At 60.7% G+C, this 15428-nt stretch overlaps 1 protein-coding gene across 9 annotated transcripts in view; it reads left to right on the top strand.

The window, feature by feature from the left end:
* ZMIZ1 (zinc finger MIZ-type containing 1) overlaps nucleotides 1-15428 on the top strand; it is a 230984-nt gene that overhangs the window by 160987 nt on the left and 54569 nt on the right. For 2 of the 9 annotated variants that reach the window (XM_041748264.1, XM_041748263.1), the window contains exon 1: nucleotides 1554-2411. The exons of 4 other annotated variants lie outside the window; for them this stretch is intronic. In XM_041748264.1, the coding sequence (XP_041604198.1) occupies nucleotides 1946-2411 (466 nt within the window). In that variant the 5' untranslated portion in view covers nucleotides 1554-1945. Of the gene's footprint in view, nucleotides 1-1550; nucleotides 2412-2970; nucleotides 3151-15428 lie in introns of those variants that run through there. 3 more of the 9 variants (XM_041748270.1, XM_041748265.1, XM_041748271.1) reach the window with 3 other exon arrangements.

Raw genomic sequence — 15428 nt, 5'->3', positions numbered from 1 at the left:
TTTTTTTTTTTTTTTTTTTTTTTTTTTGGCTTACCTGGAGAAAGTCAAAAACAATTGGTCCCAGCCTGAGGAATTTACATAAGCATCTTAATGCTTTTCTCCCACCCTGTCCTGGTGGAACTGGGAAGCTGAGGAGGCAGACTGGTGGGGCTGTCTTACTAGTTTTCAGGCAGTGACGCCAGGTCTGTGTCCCTCTGGTATAAACCTCAGCTCCAGTCTGCCAGATTCTGGCTCAATGGACAGGAAGTGGTTTTTCTGAACTCAGTGCCTGGGGGCCGGCTACTTGGTACCAACACATACAGGGAATTTCAAGAATGAACCTGGAAGTTCCGAACATTCAGGTCTTTGGTGGCTCGGCAGGCACTGAGGATCAGCAGGCACTGAGGATCAGATCGGTGCGGTGAACTACCATCGTACAGAATTGCTGGGAGGGGAGGATCCAGGAGGAGTGTACTCTGGTTATCTGAAATCTTGGCTATTTGAATTCAGGGTGATGTGACATTATGTTAAAACCAGGTTAATGTTAGAAATCTGGTTTTGAGGACTTCTGTCTCAGTGTTTCCTTCCGAAATTTGGGCCAGATTGTCAGGCTCTGTCTGTTTCCCAGAGGGTCACTGGCTGAGCACTGGGCTTTGGAGAACACTGTCTAAGGAATCTGCAAGTGGGGACTGGGTCATCCAAAGTAAGAAAGATGGGAAAGTCTTTATGGGGCCACAGGGCTCTTCTGTCTTGACATCCCAAACCCCTATGGGGCTGCTTGGGAGGGCAGAGCCCCCAACAAATATCTCACTTAAATGACTGTCCCACACAGAGACCATCCTAACCCAAAATAAGGAAGACTCCTTGGAAGAGGTGAGACCAGGGAATTCATGCAGAGCAGAGAAGTCCCTGTTTGCCTGGCTGCCCCTGGGGTTGGCCCTGCAGGAAGGGGACGCCAATTAATCTCTCTTGCAGGAAGTTAGTTCTTGTCCAAAAGGCAGCAAGTTATGAAGTATGAATTAATCTATTTAACCAGCTCCACGGAGGGAAAGCCCATGACAACTGCATTTCCAAATGCCATCCCCGAAAGTGATATTTCAAGTGGCAGTGGGTGGGATTAGAGCCTGCTAACGATTTATGTCAAACAAGGAGCAAGAATATAATTTCTAGATAAGTGATTTGTCTCAGCCACTTCCAGGGCGGGCAGGAGGACAGACGGTATGGTTTAGGGGCCAGCCAGAGGCTCAGACTGAAAAAGGGGGGGAGCATCCAGGAATGTGAAGTGTAGAGCAGCAACAAAGGCTAGTGGACCCGGTCAGCTCCCCTGTGATGTCTGAGAGAGCAGGGCACAGCGGTCAGTATAGGGGAGATTGTAAAGACAGTTCTGGAACCTTTCTCTAGGATGAAGGATGGGGGGAACCCCTTAGCTTCCTAGTCGTTTGACTTAGGTCACCCGAGACATTTTCACTGGCAGGTGGGTAGGGCTGGGGGAGGGGGCCAGGAAACGTTTCTCCCGTGGGGGTGATGATTGAGGAAAGAGGGAGGGGCGCAGAGCCCTCGGGGCAGGACGGCGGGGGGTGGGCTTCCAGGGGCGGAGGGGTGGAGACGGGACGAGCTCAGCTCAGCGCCAGGAGACCTTGCGAAAGACAGGCTGGAAGGAAGAGGCCGCGGCCACCACAGGATGCAATGTCAGGAAGGCAGCAGCTCCCGGGGCGGGGCGGGGCCGAGGCGCGCACCGCAGCCGCCCCCGGCTTCCCTGCAGCCGCTGGCCGGGGGCACAGGAACTCCCCGAAGTCGGGGGGGGGCTCGGGCTCCGTGCACCCGCGCCCCCTGCCCCCGGCTCCGCGCTCGGGGAATCCCGGAGGGAGGGGGGCCCCCAGGGTCAGGGTGGATGCCAAGTCGCCTGCCTCCTCCTCCGCCCCCCTAACCGGTTCCGAAAATCCTGCAAACCGAGGTCGCCATCCGGATGACCCAGTGCCGCCCCGCCCCGCCCCTCCCCTCCCCTCCCCGCCGGCCGAGACCGCCCCCGGGCCCGCTCGGCCCTCCGCCCCCACCCTGCCGGGGACCCTCATTAGCACACCGCCCGGGGGGCTTCGCTGGGGGGCCGGAGGGTGGGGGCGGGAGGCACCCCAAGTCGGCCCCCTCCGGCGACAGCGCTCGGGGAGACCCGCTCGCACGAGCGTGGCTTCCTATTAACCGCGCGGGCGCGGGCGCGGGCGCGGGCGCGGGGGCGGGGCGGGGGGAGGGGGCCCTGGTCGCCGCCCCCGCCCGGAGGCTGGAGCGCCGCTCGGCGGGTCGTGCGCTCGCTCGGCGGCGGCGTGCACCAGCACCACCCCTGCGTGCAAGTTTGAAATGTGAGCTGCTGCCTGCGATTCCTACTCGCTCGCGCTCCCTCGCAGCCAAGTGGCTGGGCCGGCGGCCTGCGCGCGCGAGTGAGTGCGGGCGGCGGGCGGCGGGCGGGGGGCGGGGGGCGGCGCGGGGCGGGGGGCGGGGGGCGCGCGCGAGCCGGGGCTCCCCGGAGACGCCGAGCGGGTCTGCGAGCCTTTCATCTTCCTCGCGCGCTCCTCCTCCTCCTCCCTCCCCTCCCCCTCCGCGGCGCCCCGGCCCCCCGCGGGCGCACGCAGGGTGGGTGGTCGCGGCGCGCGGGCCGTGGGAAGTTTCGCCGGCGCGCCCCGTGCGCCCCCGCCCCCCGCGCGCCCCCGGCCCGTCCCCGTCCCCGGGGGGCCGTCGCCTGCGCCCGGGCGCGCGGCTGGCTGCCTCCTCGGCGGCGGCGGCCCCATTAGCGGAGCCTCCGCCTGTGATTGGCTTCGCCCGGGAAGCTGGAGACGGGCGATGAATAATTGATGCGTGCGGTGCGGTAGCCGGACGGCGGCGGCGGTGGCGGGCAGCCGCGAGCGGGAGCGCGGGAGCCGGAGCGCCCTCGGAGCGGGCAGCGCGCAGCGAGCGGGCGCCGGAGCCGCCGGGGCCCCCGCGCCGCCGCCGCCGCCGCCGCCGCCGCCGCCGCCTTCGCCCGGGCGCGGAGCGGGGATGCAGGCGGCGCCCGCTGCCTGCGCGCAGCCTTTGTTCGGCGCCGGCTGAACCCTGCCCGGAGACGCTCGCCGCGGCCCTGAGCCGCCGGGCCGCAGCCCCCCGCGGGCGCCGGGGCGGGACCGCGGCCGGTGCAACTTCCAGGTGAGTGCGGGGCCGCAGGGGTCGGCGCCGGGGCGCCCGCGGGCCGGGCCGGGCTCCCTGCGGGCGCGGGGTGAGTGTGCGAGCCTGTGTGTGACAGCGCCGGTGCATTGTGGGTAGCGCCGTGTGCTGCATGGTGTCAGCCCAGGCTTGGCCGCGAGTGGCACAGGCGTGCACCGGGCCCTTCTGTGCGCCCGCCCGCGGGGGGGGCTCGCTCCCTCCCGGCGCCCCCGCACCCTCCCCGAGGCCAGGTGTGCTCGGCGCTCCAGCAGACATTTTACAAGGCTCCATCCTCCATCGGCTCCTCTTGCACAAATAAGAACGGGCCGGGAAGCCTTCCTAGCACAGCACCAGGCAGCGGCCCAGGGTCTTTAACTTCGAGCTGCTCCTTTGTCAGGTTGCAGCCCCGAGACCCCCACGGGCGCTGCTGATGCCACCATTGCGGCGCCCTTTGGAGAGCTGGTGGGTGCGGAACAGACTTCTGACAACTGTTTGCTGGGAAGCCGGCTGGAGAAGGGGGGGGGTTGCACCAGCCGGGAGGAAGGTCCCTTCCCCCGGGTGCCCCCGAGACAGGGTTTCTCAGAAGGCAGCGGGGCCGAAAGGTTGTTTCTGGGGCCTGAGCGCATGGTTTTCTGGTGTCGGGGTCTTCCTAGGCTTGGTGCCCAAGCCACTAGATAGGTCCCGGTTCCCGGGGCCAACGGGAAGCCCGCTCTGAGGAGACTGGGTGAGTTCAGGGCTGTGACTTTCCCTGCCCTAACCCCTTGCACCTGCAGGGAGGTGGCACTTCTTGAGACGGGCTTCAGGTAACTGTCATTCTCAGGGTGGGGGGCCAGGACCCCTGCCCTTGACTGCCAGGCCCAACTGCCAGGTGGGCACTGGGCATGACCGGTGGATCTTCCAACAGAAGATTTTGTGAGGCAACTGGCAACGAGCTGGTGCCAGAATGCTTCTTAATGGCCCAGCCTGGAGGCGGGGAGCAGTATGGGCCAGAAATCCTGCTGGGCTGTGAGTTGGAGTGGATACGGTGGTACCACCCTGAATGCAGGGTGACCATGGTGGTGTGTAGGGCCTCAGGCCCCTCCGGTCCTGGGGCAGGATGCTCACCACCCATCCACTACAGGGCAAAAGGCTCTGTCCCATGGCAGGGGCTGGGGGCGGGAGTGGGAATCTGAGCTGTGGGGTCCACGTGGCTACTAACAAGCCTGTTCCCCTTTTTGTATATCAGCTAAGCCATAACTATCCCCCAACTAGCTGGATTCAAGTCCCCTCCTGAGCTATTTTTACCGTGAACTTCCTTAGTGAGAAACCACCAAACAGCGATGCTTTGGTGAGAATCTGGGTCTGAACCGGAAGCAGCAGGCTGCACAGGGTTTGCCTTGCCTCACAACGCCGTCTCCACTCCCCAGCACTGCCGCCGGGCGCCTCCACCTAGCTCCCTGGTCTCACTGGGGCCTGTGCACTCAGGGACTTGGGAGCCCCGGCTTCAGATGGGAAAACGTGTGAAACCCCGAGACCACCCAGTAGGGGACCGAGGAGCTTAGCCGGTCTGAGGTCCCACTGGAAGGAGAGGCCTCGACTCTGGACTCCCTGAAGGCAGGGACCATAACTCCTCATCACCGTGTCACCGTGTACCCTGGTGCCCACTGCAGTGCCTGCCAAGTGGCAGACCCTCGGCAACTGCTGTGAGGACTGCATGAGCGGGTCTGGAGCTGCTTTCCCGGCTAGGATGGGGAAGGGGACAGAGGGGCAGCAAGAGCACTTCTAGATTTGAGTTAGTGCTGGTTGAGCACCCAGCGGCCAGGTCCTGTTCAGCCCCTGGGAACTGTCGGATGAGTCCCCATTCTGGTGTCAGCCAGTCAAACTGAGAAAGGTGCCCCCACCAATACTCAGCCCAAATCCTGCCTGGGAGTTTCCTGCTGGCTCTTTCTGGGTCACACCCCAGGGGGTAAGGGTGGCAGGTGCATCAAGAACTATACCATCCAATATGATAGTTCCCAGCCATGTGTGGCTGTTGATAAATTTCAGTGAACTAAAAGTAAAAGTTGAGTTTTCTCCTTTGTAGCAGCCGCATTTCAAGTGCTCAGCGGCCACATGTGGCTGTTCGGGTTGTAGATCGTTTCCACTGTGATAGAAAGTTCCACTGGGCAGCACTGGCCTATGAGGATGGAGACCTGAAGCAGAAGTGATGTGAGGATGCTGGTCCAGAGCCCACAGGTGTGACAGTGCAGGATGAGTCCATTCAGTAAAGCCATCTTCTGTCTTCTTAGCACCTTCTTTTTCTGGCAGCTTCCCTGTGAGGGGAGTATAGACTGGTCAGGTATTCCCATTTAGGGCACAAGAAAACGGAGGTTCAGTTTTGCCCAAGGTCAGCCAGCGGGAGGGCGGGGTGGCGTGAGCCCCTCCTCTACCGGTGCTCTGCCTCCTAGTAGAGGTCAGCCAGGGGGCAAGGGTGGGCAGCGGTCCCAAGAGCAGCCTTAGGCCTCCCCGAGGACCGTCTTGGTGCCTGCTAGGCGTCACTCTTGGTGAAGTCATCCATCGATCGGGCGGGAGAGCCAGCTCAGCCTCTGGTCCCCAGGAACAGAGAGTTCTGTGCTGGCAGAGCTGGGAGAGGGAGAGAGGCTCTGGGTGAGGGCGGTGTTTACCTTGATCGATGCCGCTCTGGTCCCGGGGGAGAGGCTGGCTCATCTCTGCAGGGAAGGACCCCGTCAGTGGGCCCGAGGCCGAGTTCGTTAGCACCACCCCAGGGAGGGCTGTGCAGACCCCAACCCAATGGGAAGAATGAGCTGGCGACTTTGGCTGGCACAAGATGCCCTTCGCTCCCTCCCTGCCAGGGCCTGCTGCCCCTCATGTCATGGGGCATTTGCTTGGCACACTTGCCCTCACTCCGCCTCCCCACCCCCCAAGCCTCAGCTGCTGGAGGAAACTCTCCCAGGGCCTGGCAGAGAAGCATCAGCCTCACGGGGGAGCCTGCTCAGGGAAAAACAAGCCCCTGCCCTGCAAGCACACCCAGCTCCTCAGGGAGCTCCCAGGCCACTAACCACAGGCAGGGAAACACAGTCAGCCCACGGCCCAGGCCGGTGAAGGGACTGCCTGCCCCAAGGTCACACAGCGGGGCAGGCCGGCATGGAGCTAGTGCCTGCTCATGGCCCGCTCCGAATCCCAGTGTGTCATTTTGAACTTGAGGTTTTTTTAAGATTTAATTGTGCCTTCGGTTGTCTGTTCCAGCAGTGAGGTGAGGTCACTTTGTCTCTGGCCTTGGCCCTGTGTCCCGTGGTACCTACCTCCCACCAGCATCAGCCTTCCTGCAGCCTCCAGCCCTTACGTGGCCCTGAGCTGACTTAAGGGAGGGGTCTGAGAAGGGGGTGGCCCTCTGCCAGGGACCTCCACACCCCTGGGAGAACATCTTCAGGCCCATCCGGGGGAGCTGGAGGGATGAAAGGACCTCTAACACCATGCCCAGGCTCCCAGGCCCCGTGAGTGAGGTAGGGCGGTGTTTAAGGCCCCTGTGCCTTTCCCCGGGGACGGGGCAGCAACACCCCCAGCACTCCTGCTCCCCAGAGTCTGATGTGCTATTTGTTCTTCAAAATAGACCGACAGAGTTAGGCCCTCGCCTCACTGCCCAGAGCGTTAGACTGCGCTGCCCAGCAGCACCCAGGCAGGTGAGAAAGTAGGCCCTTTCCTTCCCTTTGGGTACCAGAACCGGGGCACTTATTTCTGCTCTGCTCAAAGCCAGCGAGCTCTCCAGCCTTCTCTGAGCCCCCTTGCCCCGCTCTGGGTCCTCCTCCTGGCCCTGCCCACCTGTAGGGAAGGCCCTGCCTCCCCAGTGCCCCACCCCTGGCAGTAGTAGTGGGCACTTCCTGCCTGTTTGGTGAGAGAAGAACGGAGAAGGAGGGGGGCTTTAGTCAGGATCCTCACATTCCCAGACCCCAATTGCTTTGGAGAGTCAGTAGTTCTAAGGTAGGGCCTGGCCTCTGTGATTGGGCTTTGGTCTTGTCGAGTTCCTCCAGATAATTCGGATACCGTCGTGGAAACGTGGCTCCCAGGGCCCAGCCCTCAAGTGATAGTATCTGTGACCTGGTGCCAAATTAGCGTGAGCCCTTTGGCAAGTCATTTCCCTTCTGGGGGCCTCTGTTCTCATCTCTGTACTGAGAGCATTGCTCTGTGCCTCATCTCTAGAAGGTAAAGTCCGCTCTAGGAGTCTTGGGTGTGTGTGGGTGTGCGGGGGGCGGGGGAGACATGGGCAGAAAGCCTTGGTCCTGCCTTTGGGCGCTGCCCGCAGCGTCTGATGGTACAAGGGAATATGAAGGCACAGCTGGGCCAGGAGGCTTGAATGGCCACAGGCCTGGGCCCCACCCCCCAGGAGCTGCGGAAGGTAGAGGGGGAAATGGGAAGTCTGAGGCTGGAGTAGCCTGAAACTCCTCCCAGGTGGAACTTGGTTTTTGGAAATGGTAGGATCTGGGTCTTGGGCGTGAAGGGCAAAATGAACCAGCAGAGGGGGGATGGCAACCTTGGAGAAGGGAGGGTATCCCTCCCGATGAAGCACCAGAGTAAGCGTGGGAAGCGGAGCCATGGCTGAAGCCCCACGGGGAGCACAGATTGTATCCTGGGGGCACCGGGGAGCCATTGAAGACTCTGGATCCGGCGATGCTGCTGAGCTGCGGCCGGAGTCCATGCAGGGAAGTGGGGAGCAGCGCGAGCCTCAGTTCTGCTGCGGGAACATCCCTGCCTCTGCTGACGCAATGGAAAGCCTCCTCTTGTTGCAGGGTTCCTGTTTTGCGGTTGCCCGTGGTGGGGGGCGAGGGCAGCCAGCGCTGCTTCTGAGGAGCTCCGGGAACTTGGTGGAACTTGTCCAGACCTCCTCTTTGCGCCCTCAGCTCTGTCCTGGGAAAAAAAAAAAAAAAGGATGTGTTTGTGTCTCCAGTCCCCCCGGGGCGTCACAGCCAGGCCCCAGAGGTTTTTAATCAATGTGGGCAGTTCCCTGGGGCTGCAGGGGGACAGGTGACAGGGGATAGCCTATGGGCTTGCTGCATTTGGTCTCGCACCATGTCGGTGGCGTCCTGGGTCGGCGGAGCCCACGAGGTGGCCGGAGATTCATAGGCGCCTCTGTCCACCTCCCAAGAGTATAGTCTGGTTGGCAGATCCACAGCGTGCACGGAACATTCAGCAGGGTCTGGTTCGGTTCCTATGTGCACGGGTGGGCTGTGAAAAATTGGAGGGCCGGGGGCATGTGGGGAAGGAGCCCAGCGAGGCTTTCTTCTATCTCCCCTCCATCCTGTGGCTTCTGGGCCCAGCTCAAATGTCAACACCCAGGAGGCCCCCCCTGGCCCTCCACCCCCAGCGTACAAAGACTCGGGACCCTGTCTCCCGGCAGCCCCGTACCCTCCTTTGGATGTCCGGCACTCACCACCTTATGCCAGTCTGTTTCACGTGGTCGCTTGCCCACCCAGGTGCCAGCCCCACTAAGCTGTGAGTCGCAGAACAAGACATCCATGGCTTATACCGGTGCCAGGTGCTTTCTCTTAAATAAGCAGCCCAGGGCATAAGTGGGTCACAGCAAAGGCAGTCACCCGGGGAGGAATGGGGAGCCCTGAGTTCCTGGCCCAGCTCTGGCTTCCCAAGTTGACCCTTGTGACGTTCCAGAGCCCTCGTCCTTCTTGGGCAATGCACCTACAGGAAGAAGCGTGGGGTTTCCTCTGCTGTCCTGTAGGATGGCCAGTAGCCACATGTGGCCACTTAAATGTGTATTAGTAAAAATTAAGTGAACATGGATTTTCAGTTCCTCAATCACACGAGGCACATTTCAAGTGCTCAGAGCCCCAGGGGGCTAGTAGCTACCGTATTGGACGGGGCAGTGGTTGGACGTTTTCCACCATCACAGTGCTGTTGGACAGAGCTGCTCCTGCGGGCCTCAGCGCCTCTGTAGCTCTCATGGTGGTTGTCTGAGGGGGGCGGGGTCCCGAGGCCTGCCTCCCTGCCAGGGGTTCCAGGGGCTACTCCTACCCCATATCCCCCTTGCTCAGGGCCCCAGACTTCCCCTCCATCCTTTCTGTGAAGCATAGGGTCCCAAAGGACCTCCCTGCCCCATCCCCACTGGGGCTCTCAAAATGGGGCCACAGCATCCTTCCAAAGACAGCGTCGGGGAGTAATTATGAAACCCACATCTGTCATTTACTGGGTGACTTTGGGTAAGTCACTTAACTTCTCTAAGCCTGTTTCCTGGTCAACAAAATAGAGCTGCCTGTGCTTGCCTCTGCCTGGCAGGGTGGCAGTGGGGAGTCAGCGAGACGGGGTGGAAGGCACGGTGCTCGGTGTCTGGCACATGGGATTGCTCAGTACATGGCAGCTTTCATTACCATCGGGTTGACTTAATTCCCTCACAATCTACGTTTAGCTACCAAGCCAGCTGGCCTTTTGGCTTCTCCCGAATTCCTGAGTCTGAGAGACGGGGTTCTTTCTTGTCCCAGCTCCACCTCGGGCCTCAGGGTCCTCATCTCTGAGATGCTCCTCCTGCTGTGCGTTGTGACCAGAGACCTGGACTGTGCAATCTGGAGGGTGGGGCTCTCCAGGGGCTCATGCCTCCTGCCTGACCTCGGTGATGGGAGATCCGGAGAGGGTCAGGGGGAGGCAGAGAGGGTGTGAGTGTCCCTGCCACTCTTCCGTCCTGATGGGAGACTGAGGGGGCTGCTATGTGTGTCCCAGCTCTGCAGGAAGTGTGCATGGGCCCGCACGCATACCCACTTTCATTTCCCTCCTGGGGAAGGAGCTGCAGATCTATACCTTGGACTCCTGAAGCCCCCTGGGAGACTTGGACAAGAATCTCTCCGAGCCCTTGAAGCCCACTAACTGTTTGCTGGAGCCTATGAGCCCCCAGATTGTGTGGGTTGTGTTTTCTGGGCAGAGTGCCCCATGAGCCATGCCATGTTGACATGGCTCTTGGAATCACAGCAGCCCTGAAGAAGGTAGGCTGACAGGTGAGGCCTGTGGATCTGGGCCTGGCTTCCAGGGGTCCAAAGGGCTTCTGGAAAGGCACTCAGTGCCTTCATCCTGGAAGTTCTAGGAGCTGGGGTGAGATCCCAGAGCCTTTGTGCTTGGTTCTGGACCCTGGGCAGCGGGACGACACTCAGGCCCGGCCTTGGGGAGTGACAGCAACAAGTCTCAGGGAACAGACTGCGTGTAGGAAGGGTGCGGAGGCATCTGGGGTGGACGCCCAGACAGGGGCTTCCCGGGGATTTGTCTCCATGGGGAGTGGTAGAGGAAGTGAGGGCTGGGCATTCACAGAGGGGGTTCCATGGTATGAGGTGGCAGGTCAGGTGGGAGGGGTGTGGCCCTCCTGCTCCCCCTATTGTGGGTTGACAGCTGTCAAGTCCTCAGAGCTCACCCTGCTGAGCCTTGCCCACCAGCATCTCCCCCAGCCCCTCTCCTGCCCCTTCCACACTGGGAATGGAAGGGACATACTCCCAACCCTCCCTGCACCTGTTTCCTCATCTGCAAAATGGGGGAATAGTGCCCCTCTCACAGGGTTGTAGGAGGATTAAGGAGTAAATTCCAGCTGTAGCTTTGTTTGTTTGTTTGTTTTAAGACTTTATTTATTCATGAGAGACCCAGAGAGAGGCAGAGATGCAGGCAGAGGGAGAAGGAGGCTTCCCCTGGGAAAGCCTGATGCAGGACTCGATCCCAGGACCCAGGGATCAGGGCATGAGCCTAAGGCAGATGCTCAACCGCTGAGCCACCCAGGCATCCCCCAGCTGTAGCTTTAAACACAGTGCTACGACCGAGTCAGCCCTGAGTGAACCATAGCTCTCCTCGCTGCCTGGTCATGAGTGTCCTTGGATTCGTGCAAGGCCCGTTCCTCCAGGGATGTATCCTCTCAACCCTCCACTGCAGCCCAAGCCTCTCAGAAAGCTCCCCGCCCTGCACCCGCCCATGTGCCCGCGTGGGGGGGGGGGGGCCTCACTCCAGTACCAGCCCTGAGCTGGTGAGCATGCAGAGTGCCCACCTCCCCGGCGAGCCTGAGAGATCCTGGACCAACAGCCCCACTGCCTCCCCACTCTTGGCTAGGAGCTCGGGGCTCCCCAGTGTTTGCTGAGAAGCTTGTGGCTTCTCTCTGCAGGGCTTTAGGACAACTTGCGTAACCCTCTGGGGCGTCTGCTTTTCATTTGCCAACAGCGGGCCCCTAAAAGCCCTTGGGCAGGGAGCTCAGACACCCCTGTGTTGGGGACTCAGGGCAGTGGCTCTCAAAGCAGAAAACGCCCTCTCGCCTGACCTTACTGGATCCAGGGCAGCCTTAACCACTGGGCCTCCACTTCTGAATGCCCCTCCGCACCCTAGGCTGGCAGCCCAGCCCGGGGAGGGGGACGCCCACAGGTCAGCGCCAGGCTAGGAACAGGGGCAAGGGCCAAGCATCTGCTTCCCTTTGTAAGCACAGGCCTCACAGGATATGGAACCCTCCCTTCTGTCCGGGCCACTCTGACCCTTGAAACAGGGATGGGGCCTCCACCCTCTCCGTGCCCCTGCCCAGAGGCAGCCCTGGGCAACCGGGAGCATCCGCCTGGTCAGGTCACCCTCCAGACCCAGCACCCCCGCCCCCCGCTCCCCCACTGAGAGCTGGGCTCCCACAGCCTGCCCACCCAGGAATTAAGCCTCCCCAGCATCGGGCCTGTCAGGGGCTGATAATCCTCTCAGAGCTTTGCATGGAGTTGTACCTTCTCCAAGAAACGCGATTGATGACCTGGATAAGCTCTTTGTCCTCAGGTTACAGTCTCTTCGATGGAGATTTCTTCCTAGGTTGTGGCTTACTAATTGCTCCCTCCTCTCTCCCAGGAGTGTGGGGTGCCCCCCACAGGGCCCTTGGGCTCCTGCCCAGACGGAACCCGGCCTCTGTCCAGGCCTGGCTCCCCTGGACACCTCCCTGGTCTTGGATACCTCGTACCTGCAGCCTTCCTGGCCCCCACCCAGGAGACCTGAGCTTGAGATTGCTCTCTCTGCCACTCGAGCTGCCTCTTCCTTAAAACGGGGGCACCCTCCCCCCGCAGGCCTGTTGTAACAGGAGCTTCGGAGTGTGTGCAGGCGTCCTGCGGAGGGCACGGGATGCATGCCCTCCGTGCTTGTGCGCTTACTAATATGCTCGCCTGTGACCCTCGCCCAGTCCACTGTGCAGTAATTACAGCACTCCGCACAGCCCTCCGTTTGTGCAGGAATATTGGATTTCTTCAAGTTCATGGCTGTAGCTCATTCGAGTTTTTATGATCCACATCCGAATGGGCAAAAAAGTACACACTAATATGTTTTGAATGAATGAATAAACAAACGAAGAGCTGGCTCTGGGTGGAGGACTGCGGGGAATGTAAAGGAAAAATAAAACAAAACAAAACATGGTCCCTGCCCTCTGGGAGCCTAATGTCCCCAAATGAAGATAGATCTGGAAGGCGCTGGGTGTACAGGGCTGTGGGTGTACCTGGCACTGGAGCAAGGGTGAGCCTATTGCAGGGGGTACATGTTGCAGAATAGAAATCTGAGATGGGATGTTTGAAAATGAATTGTGGGTTTTGCATTTGGGTATCTACACGGTGTCCCCATGCAGGGGAACATGCCTGTGGGCATGTGGGGAGCGTTGACAAGTCAAATGATGGTTGGATTAATGTATATGGAGGCGTTCCTGTGGAATTTGTGTAGGTTTGACCTGAACACACGGGTGTTGGGAGTGTGTCCGCGATGCAGCAGCCAGGTGGGGTGCGTGTGTGTGTGTGTGTGTGTGTGTGTGTGTGTGTGTGTGTGTGAGTTGACGTGTTCTCATCCCTTTGGGGTATGCAAGTGCCCACATCGTTCCTCTCGCCGTGCTGGGCAGCATAAGGGAGAGGGAAGCCAGGCTGTGTGCGGCCAGTTGCGTGACCTGAGGCTAGTTACTGAAGCCCTGTGATGCTTTAGCCTCCACGTGTAGAAGCAGGATGGTAGCAGCGACCAACCTTGAGATTGCTGGGAGGACCCGGCAAGGCCCCGTGCCTGGCACAGAGGGTGCCCTTGATAAGTATTAGTTGTGCTCATCACGTTCGGGGTGGTGGGGGTGGGATGGCCCCCGTCCGGCCCAGGCACCCATGACTCTGAGAAGGTGGCCCCAGATAAAGGCAGCCACTGTGCCTGGCCCTGGCCCCCCCTCCCCCGGTGCGGGCACGACCCCCATCCCGTCAGACTGGAAGATTGACATGGAGCTCTGAGAGGGGTCTCGCCCTGAGGCCTGGACATTTCTAGGGATCTTCTTCCCCCTGAGAGATGACCAAGGGCACCGAGCCCAGTGGCCTTCTCCGCACATCACTCCAGGGACTCAGGGAGGGCCTGGGAAGGCTTGCTGGAGCTGACCCCAGAAGGCCTGTCTCATCCTCAGGAAGAGGACTCTGGACCCTCCCAGGCCTCAGGAAAGGGTGTTGCATGGATTCCTGGGGAAATAAGCCCTGACGGTCCACAGCTTCCGCTCTGCCTGTCTCGGGGACTCTCAGAGCGACTTATGACTTACGAGGGAAGTCTTCGGATCGTTGGTCTCTCGGAGCACCCTAGAGTCAGGAGACTGCTGCATCCCACCCTTCATGAGAAGTCACTTGCCTCTTGGGGCCTCTATTTTCCCCAACGTAAAATGGGGCTGTTGATGCCTGTCGTCCTTAGCACGAGGATTGACTCGGGCTGCATCTCTGCCCTGACGGCCCTGCCACTTGAGCTGGCCTGGGCCTTTTCCTGCTGAGCCTCAGCATCCTGTGGCCAGCTGTGAGCTCCCCTTTGAGCAGCTGGTGTTGGGAGGAAAGCACCCCGGCCTGGTGGCCTTACCGTAAACTTCCCACCCAGTGCTTGAACTTCGGGGTGCTGTGTAAACAGAGGTCAGGGATCACGGACTGCCCCCACACTTTAGGTTACAGGCTGGAGCAGACTCTAAAAAGGTGCTTCTACCCATGGGGTGCCTTCTCTCCCCTGTCATTACCAGCACTGCAGAAACAGGGAGATGAGGTAGGGGTCGGGCGGTGTCAGGGTGGAGCGGAGGCTCGCACTCTGGGCTTCCGACTCCAGAGCTTGAGTCTTCACCATCCACCAGTGACCGCACCTGCGGGGGTGTGGGGTCCAGACCGCGGGATGTGAGGCTTGGTGACGGGCTCCGGAGCAGAGAACAGACGAGACAGTGATCCCCCAAGCTAGCCACCTAGCCGGACACGCAGCACACCCGGCGTGGACGCGTGGGCCGGCACACACACATGCACACGGCCCTTCACACAAACACAGGCGCACGTAGGCTCCCCACCCTTGGGGTATTCCTCTCCATCTAGACAACTTGACTGCAGTTTCAATTCTCGTTTTAGCCCAACTTTGTTTTTAATGTGGAACAACTATCACTTGTTTGTATATACTTCAGCAGCAAAGTCCCTAGGGGAGAAGCAGTCTGTTTTCTTAAGCGGAATCCTGGAAGTCCAATTAGGGAGTGATTGTTCCACTTCTAAGATTTTTCCAGCCGCTGCCTGGCATGCCCTGCTGAGCCCCTAATGAGGCAGCCGGGGCACCCCGGTTCAGAGCCCAGTCCGGCCGGGGAGCGGCCTGTGGGAGGGCCAGGCCGGGGCGAGTTCCGGGCCTGGACCCGGGCCGAGGAGGGCCCATCCTACTGCTCACCGTCCCACGGCCTCGACTGCCGTCAAGGGCAACGTGCAGGGCGGCACGGCAGAGTCGGGGCGCTCTGGGTTGAAGGGAAGCCACACCGGTAGGGCAGGGTGGCCTTCAAGCCCACGCACGAAACTTTGGAAGGCTCCTGAATGTCATTCTCCCTCCCGCCGCCCAGAGCTCACCCGTGATGGGGCCAAGCTGATGAGAGCCAGGTGTGTGGGCTCCCGAGTCCGGCCTGGCAGTCGGTACCGTGGGGCCCAGGAGAGGAGGGTGCCCTGGGGTGGGGGGAGGCCTCCCTAGAGAGAACTGTGAAGCACGGAGGGTGCTTGCGACAGGCGCAAGGGGGGCAGGCAGTGCCCGGAGAGCCAGCAGAAGTGAGGGCGTCGGGCCTGTCGGCTCTGCGGAGCAGACACCTGATGTTTTTACCGTCGCTTTTCAGACATTGCCCAGTGGTCTCTGTGCACTTTTGCTGGGGAAGAAGGGTGTGTGGTTGAAAACAAACGTATGCCTGGTAGCCAGGCGCAGCCTGCAACCTAGAGGCTCGTGTGAGCTGCAGCAGCTGTGCCTGCCCGCTCCCTGTGGGCCTTGGCCCCCAGCCTGGGCTGGTTCACTCCTGTGGTGCCCCCCCCGAGGGGCCGTCCCTCTCCCCC

The sequence above is a fragment of the Vulpes lagopus genome, chromosome 3 (assembly GCF_018345385.1).
Source record: "Vulpes lagopus strain Blue_001 chromosome 3, ASM1834538v1, whole genome shotgun sequence".
Taxonomy (NCBI): domain Eukaryota; kingdom Metazoa; phylum Chordata; class Mammalia; order Carnivora; family Canidae; genus Vulpes; species Vulpes lagopus.
Note: the sequence above shows the minus strand (reverse complement) of the source record. Positions and strands in the feature narration are given on the sequence as shown.